This window comes from Trifolium pratense, linkage group LG6, assembly GCF_020283565.1.
Source record: "Trifolium pratense cultivar HEN17-A07 linkage group LG6, ARS_RC_1.1, whole genome shotgun sequence".
NCBI classification, from domain to species: domain Eukaryota; kingdom Viridiplantae; phylum Streptophyta; class Magnoliopsida; order Fabales; family Fabaceae; genus Trifolium; species Trifolium pratense.
Window position 1 is genome coordinate 26,010,635 of NC_060064.1, and position 7,074 is coordinate 26,017,708.

Below are 7,074 nucleotides of genomic sequence, written 5' to 3' on the forward strand. Positions count from 1 at the left end.
GTACATAAGTTAAACCAATAAAAAAATAAAAGATTTAGTGTCTATCGATTTGTAATTGATATATATCATGTTAAAAACTCAAGTATTTGGCGGAAAAATAAATAAAATCTAAATAAATGTAAAGCATGGATTCAAGCTAACTTTTAATTTTGAAATGCAAATATGTAGATAAATAAAATTAGGGTCTTATTAACATGTGCATATAGGGCACATGATAAGATATCTTAATATAAAAAATTAACATTTAATGATACAAGACATTTAATGCTTGAAAAGTTAAAATACACAAATTCTAAGACATAATTTCTATTTTTATTACCTTAACATGTATCATATATGTATATGTTAACATTCTCCATAAAATTAAGATTAAAAGGAGCCATACACAAAAGTAAAGACAAGATACACAGTATGAGAAAATAAAAATTCCTTGTATATTAATCATAATAAGGTAATTAAGGTGGACAGGTTGGCATGATGACAACTATTCCCACAAAATGATTCCATTTTGATTAAACAAAACATAAGAAAGGAGCTGTAATACCTCTGCAAATCTAGTCTTAGCCCCTTCCAAATTTCTTCATTGTCTTCCCCAAACCCATTTTTTATTACTATTACCCTAATAAAACCAAACATAAAAAAAGAAGCAAAAAATTGACCCATCCACCATTTTTGTCTTTCCTTGAGAAACTTTCTAATACCTCCCATCAAAAAGAACAAAAGTAACTGATTTATCACTGCAATGTCAGGCTACATTACTTTTCCTTTTTTTTTTATCCAGAGGCTCTAACATTATTTTAAATTTTTAACCTCTAAATAAAAAAAATACATTTTATTTATCATCTATTTTTTTCCTACTTCTCCATCCAAAAAAAAACCTTCACTTACAACAAAAATACCTATTTCTTTCTCTTATAAAACTATTTTTCCCTACCCTTTTCTTCTCACAAAAAACCAAAATCAACTATTTTTTTTCCTTCACCAAGCAAATCAAAAGATTATTTCATTTTCAATCATCTTCAGTAAGTCCACTCCTGTGGCAGCTTAATTTCATTGCTCACTGCTGGCTGTGGCCTGCTGCTGCTGATGTTGTTACTGCTGCTGCGCTTCTGTTGTGAAATGACATAACTGCCCCTTAACCTAGCCGCAGCTGCTGCACATACACAAAAGTCAAAGATTCAATACTCAATAAAAAATAAATAAATCCAAAAAATATTTAAAAATTCCATAAATAAGGGGGAGTGACAAGTACACTCAATAAATTAAATTAATATAATTATATAAATTTTTTAATTGATTATTACCATTTTCAACATTAGGGGTGATTTTAAAACGATGCAATTGTTGTTGCGGCTGGCCCTCAAGCTGTAGATTTAGGGCCTGCGCCACTCTAGCTGGTACCAAAGCAGTTGCACAAGCTGCAAAAACCAAATCAACCAAACCCATTAAATTTTTTGGTGAAGTAATAAACCACAAATTATAACATAACCATCATCGCAACCAAAACAATAAAACCAGAAACAAAACGTACATTAACAATTAAAAACACCTAAAAAAATAAACGTACTAATAGCATAAAGTAGTACTAGATTCAACCATAGTGTAGCATTTTAAATTCTCCATAGTAATGATATTCAACAACCATATTAAATGCTTTAAAAAATTTCAAATGAAAATGAAAACAAAAACGTACAAGACAATATTTCAAATTAAAATAAGGACAAAAAAAACAGCATGAAAAAATGGATTCACCTGGTTTTCTTCTTGAATCAACAGGACGAGGCAAGAATACACCAGTACCAGTACTTTCTCTTCTACCAGAATTATTTCCAAGAAAAACAGCTCTCATTCCAGACCCATATTGTTGATTTTGAAATTGTTGATTTTTAGCATGTTGAAGTGTTGGCCATGCAGATGAAGATAAACCTAAAGCACCATTGTTGTTGTTTCTTCCATCAGCACCACCATTTTTTCCTCTGTTTTGTGTCATTTGATTGTTTTGTCTTTGCTGAAATACACCCCCACATTGCTTCTGCATACCTCCCCAAATTGAGTTCTGATTTTTTGCCATCTGCTGCTGCCTCAGCATCTGAATCTAAAATCACCAAAATTTTAATTAAAATTAAATAAAAAACTAAGCCCATTTCTTAAAAAAAAAAAAAAACATAGAATAAATTAATATTTATGAAATTCATGAAATTAAAAGCTTACTTGAGCAATTTGCAATTGCTGGTGAGAAAATGATGGTTGAGTGAAAAAACCCATTTCATGATAAGTTGAAACAGTGTTGTTGTTTTTGGAGGGTAAAGTAGCAGCAACAGTAACAGGAGAAGATTTTCTTTGAGGAGCAAAGAGTTGTTCATTGGTGGTGGTATTGGGAAGATTGAAACTTTGTTGATTCAATCTCATTCTTTCAACTTCACCAGCAGCAGCATGCAATAGATCCCAAGTAGCCTTTGAAGAAGAATCTTCACAGATACCATTAGGACTATTCCCTTGGCTTGAACCTTTGCGGCAGTTACAGCCACTCCCAAAAGCACACAGTGTTGACTGTGGTGAACCTGTCTTAAAACGACCCTGTAAATAGAACAAAACGACATCATAAATAAAATACCAAATAAATAAAAAAATTAATAAAAACCCAAAAAACAAAAACCCATTTGAAAAAGATGAAAAACAATCCTATTCCATTGAACAAAAATTAAAAAAAAATTCAAACTTTGTATATACCATGTTATCATTTTCAGTTTCTTTGGAATCAGGTTGGAGAATGAGGTGAGCCATGCGACGAGTCAACTCAGCAGCTAGTTGTTCATCTTCATCGCTTTCAGTTTCACTTGAGCCACCGAGAGAGTCGATGGGGGAACTGAGATCAGAGGAAGAGAAACCATAAGGAAACTCAGAAGGAAAAGGCAGGGTATTTTCGTCATTGTCAAGAAACGAAGCAGGTTTGTGTTTTGGTGAAAAGGGTACGGTGGTTATGTCATCGTCGTCGGAGAGAAACTGTGGTGGTAACCAGAACTCTCCGTCAGCTAAGTTTTCAGCCATGGCAATGGAAAAACAGAGCAAAAAAAACAGAGCAAAAACAGAGCAAAAAACAGAGGAAAAAATAGAGAGAAAAGAAAATTTGGGGATTTTGGAGAGATGAGAAGAGAAATTAATAGGAAAAGAAAAAGAAGAAAAACTATGTGGAATGTGTGAAGGGACCCATGATTGAAGAAATGGAAAACATGGGAGAGAGAAAAAAGGTGTGTGAGAGAGAGAGAGAGAGAGAGAGAGAGAGAGAGAGAGTGTGAGTGGGAGAGGAAAGAGTGTGTGTATTTGTAGAGACACAAAATGAGCGGTGCGGCAATTTTCACGCGGTTTCGTGAGTGTGAAATACACGCGGGGTATGATACTCATAGGTTAAGGAATTGGGATGTTACTACCATATATTAATTAAAAATAATAATTTAATATTGTCAAAATTAAAACTTTACCTTTTTTTAGGTTTTTTCTTCGAGAAATTTAGTGGATCAATTCGCATTTTAATATATTATTGAGAAGTGTGAAATTTACGATTTGAACTTTGACATAGCGGTATTTCTGGAGCTATCAAATAAAGCGTATTTATGTGAGTAATAGAGTAGATCAATTAACATTTTAACATATCGAGAAGTGTAAAATTTACGATTTAAACTTCAACATGGCGCGAGAAGTGTGAAATTTATGATTTAAACTTCGACATAGCGGTATTTTCGGAGCTACAATTAAATCTTATACGCGGGAAATTGGTTATAATTGGTTGATCATTAAAAGCAATCGACTATAACATGAAATAGCGGTATTTCTGGAGCTATTGAATAAAGCGTATTCATGGGAGTAATCTTGTAGACCAATTAACATTTTAGCATATCATGAAGTGTGAAATTTATGATTTAAACTTCGACATAGCGCGAGAAGTGTGAAATTTGCAATTTAAATTTCGACATAGCTGTATTTATGGAGCTACAATTAAATCTTATACACAGGAAATTGGTCATAATTGGCTGATCATTAAAAGCAGTCGACTATAACATGGAATAGCGGTATTTTTGGAGCTATCGAATAAAGCGTATTCATGGGAGTAATCTAGTAGCGCGATTAGCATTTTAGCATATCAGGAAGTGTGAAATTTACGATTCGGACTTCGACATAGCGGTATTTTTGGAGCTATCGATTAAATCTCATTCACAGAAAATTGGTCGTAATTGTTTGATAATGAACAGCAATCAACTGTAACATGGAATAGGAATAAAACTCTTAAAATTTGAAAAATCAATCTATAATTATTATCGCATATAGAAAATATCCGATTCACACTAAAAAGCGATTAACTTTAATCAATTTTTTTTACTAACAAGAGTATTAAATGAATTTTAAATAAGTTTTAATTTTAAAAAAAACATTTAAATTTTCAATAAAAAATTTATTAGTACTCCATTGGGAATAAAATATAAACAACTTTTATTTTAAATTTTTTTTAATGCATCTGGTCAATAAAATTAGACAACGTTTGTCGGATTTTTTAATTTTTTTACTTATATTTTTATCTAGAGAGTAATAAAATATTGTACGATACTCATTAGTATTAAAATATTGTATGATAATTATTATGAAAATCACTAATTTCTATAAAAAAAAATTTTTTTTTAAAGTTATAAAAAAAAATTGAGTATTTTTTATTTAACAATTAATAATAATGATAATATGAGTAATAATAAATAAAATACATTGACCGAAATTTTTTTCTTTGACAAATTGACCGAGAGTTATTGGTGTGAGTTTAAAATAATGTAGCAGAGAAACGAATTCGAGACCTCTAACATACTATTTAAATTCCTTATCATTATATGGAATCCAATGGCTTTGATTCTTTTTTCAATTTTATTGTTTATGAAATGAGAGAAAATATTTGAGAGGTGCAAAAGCAATTTAGGTTAGTTTGAAGGGATTCTCAAAAAAGGTAACGAGGTAATGGAGGGAGGGTGGTGTTGTGCACAGACGTATCGCTACATACAGCGGGTCCCTCCCGATGAATGCCTAGAAAAATTAAATAATTTATGTTTTTTTTTTATAAGAAAATAATTTATGTTCTTTAAATTGTCTTTAAATATTTTTACCAAATGAAACAAAAAATTATCTTAAACTATATTTATTTTATTGATTTACGCGGATAAGTTTAAAATCTTCTAATTTAGTACTAATAATTGGAGGGAAATTCTGCTTTGCTGTATTTTGCTGTAAATTTGCATTTGCATACAAATTTTGCAGATGAGGACATAATCGTTTAAGCAAATTTGTAAATTATTGTTAGTAGTCTCTTTTTATTTAATGAGTAAAACTTACTTAGGTAAAATAACTAATTAATAATATTTTCATAAAAAAACTAATTAAATTTTTTAAGTATATTTTTTTTTCCACATATGCAGTGGTAGGCGGACGGCGGACCACTGTATATGATTGGAGACGGGTTATCGACATGAGCAAAAGCTCCCATAAAAGCTTCAATAGGAAAAGCCGTTCACCAAGGCAATAGAAGCAAAAATAAAAAATGGCGGAGAAAGGAAGGAATTTACGAATGACGTGGATTAAAAATATTAAAAGGGAAATGATTTTTTTTTGTCAAGGGAAATAATTAATATTAAACAATGTAACTAAATTCTTTTATTTTTATTTATTTTTTCATATGTGTGTGTTCAACTAATTTTGATTTGAGATTGTGCTGACTTGCTCCAATGTTTAACTCACAAAATTAGAACATAAATTACGAAAGTATATATATAAAATGTCTCGTAAGAACCACTTGGGTTGGTCTGGTGATATTGGTTTTAGACTTGAGAGTGTGTTTCTCCTTAAAGTTTCAGGTTCGATTCTTTCTGTGCCAATTTGGATAGACTAATTTATTTTCTTCAAAAAAAATGTCTCATAAAATTAGTTCTGTTGGTAGCTAAAATGTCTTATAGTAAAACATCTCGTAAGATTACCTTTGTTGGTTGGGAATTAGGAAGAAGAATTGCGAATTGATTTCTTAAAAAAATATCAATCTAGAAATTGATGATTTTTTTGATCATATCTACAATAGGCTCAGTGCTAAAGTCTGCGATTTGATATCTAATTTTCATTGGAAAATTCCTGATGAGTTAGCTAATGTTTTTGAAAACCTTAGGTAGTTTATCTTGCAAGTAACCGTGGAGTAAAAAGAGGATCGGTTGTTACAGAAGCATTCCTCTACTAATATGTCTTTAAAAGGCTTATTTGTTCAAATCTCATAATGTCAATAAGTTTGATTGGGCAAAACTCATTTGGAGTATTACTGTGCCCTCTTCCAAATCGTTTTTGATTTAGCAATTGATGCATGACAAAATTCCAACAGATGAAAAACTCATGGAAAAGAACTACAATACTACAATATGTGATCAATCCTAAAATCCCCAATACAAGATTGTCATAACTACTGCCCTTATCAACACCTTTAATTTCATCTGGTAGTCTAGGAACCATGCTAGATTTAATAACAAAGCAATTCATCAACCTCTTCAATATCTCTTTCTGGCAACAAAACAAAAAAGGGTCATGCTAAACAGTGCCCCTGGGGCACTAGTTAAGCATATTAAAAAAGAAAACAAATGATAAAGTTAATGATGAGAGAGAATAACTTTTCACATCATTAAAACATTGAATGCACAATTTACGAGATAAAACTTCTATATTTGTATCCTTAACTAGTGCCCCGGGGGCACTGTTTATCATTTTCCAACAAAAAAATGTTCTAACTCTTCCTTATATGATTTTGAAATATTGAAGAAGTTTAGAGTGACAATTCATCATCTCGAGCCCCAACGATCAACGAGGTCCTTTGGCATCCTCCAATTAAAAATTGGATCAAATGTAACACATAGAGGATTGCAACTTCGATCACTTCATCTTATGCTGGCATATTTCGAAAGTGCAATTTTGCTTGGACATATATTTGTTGACCAATAGATGTAGAAGATGAATGAGATAGTAATGTTCTTTCCATTCTTTTAGAAGTGGGTGAAAAAGATGAAGATT

At 31.2% G+C, this 7,074-nt stretch overlaps 1 protein-coding gene across 2 annotated transcripts; it reads right to left on the bottom strand.

Moving 5' to 3' along the window:
• Positions 1 to 412: 412 nt before the first annotated feature.
• Positions 413 to 3,289, bottom strand: LOC123888451. Of its 2 annotated transcripts, none has more exons than XM_045937515.1 (5): positions 2,731 to 3,289; positions 2,212 to 2,577; positions 1,753 to 2,095; positions 1,305 to 1,418; positions 413 to 1,150 (listed from the first exon to the last, which is right to left on the bottom strand). In XM_045937515.1, exons 1-5 carry the CDS (start codon positions 3,046 to 3,048, stop codon positions 1,020 to 1,022), a joined length of 1,272 nt encoding a protein of 423 aa, XP_045793471.1. In that variant the 5' UTR covers positions 3,049 to 3,289; the 3' UTR covers positions 413 to 1,019. The 2 variants fall into 2 exon arrangements, with proteins under 2 accessions (XP_045793471.1, XP_045793470.1); XM_045937514.1 differs by having other exon boundaries at positions 413 to 1,153.
• Between the last annotated feature and the right edge of the window lie 3,785 nt (positions 3,290 to 7,074).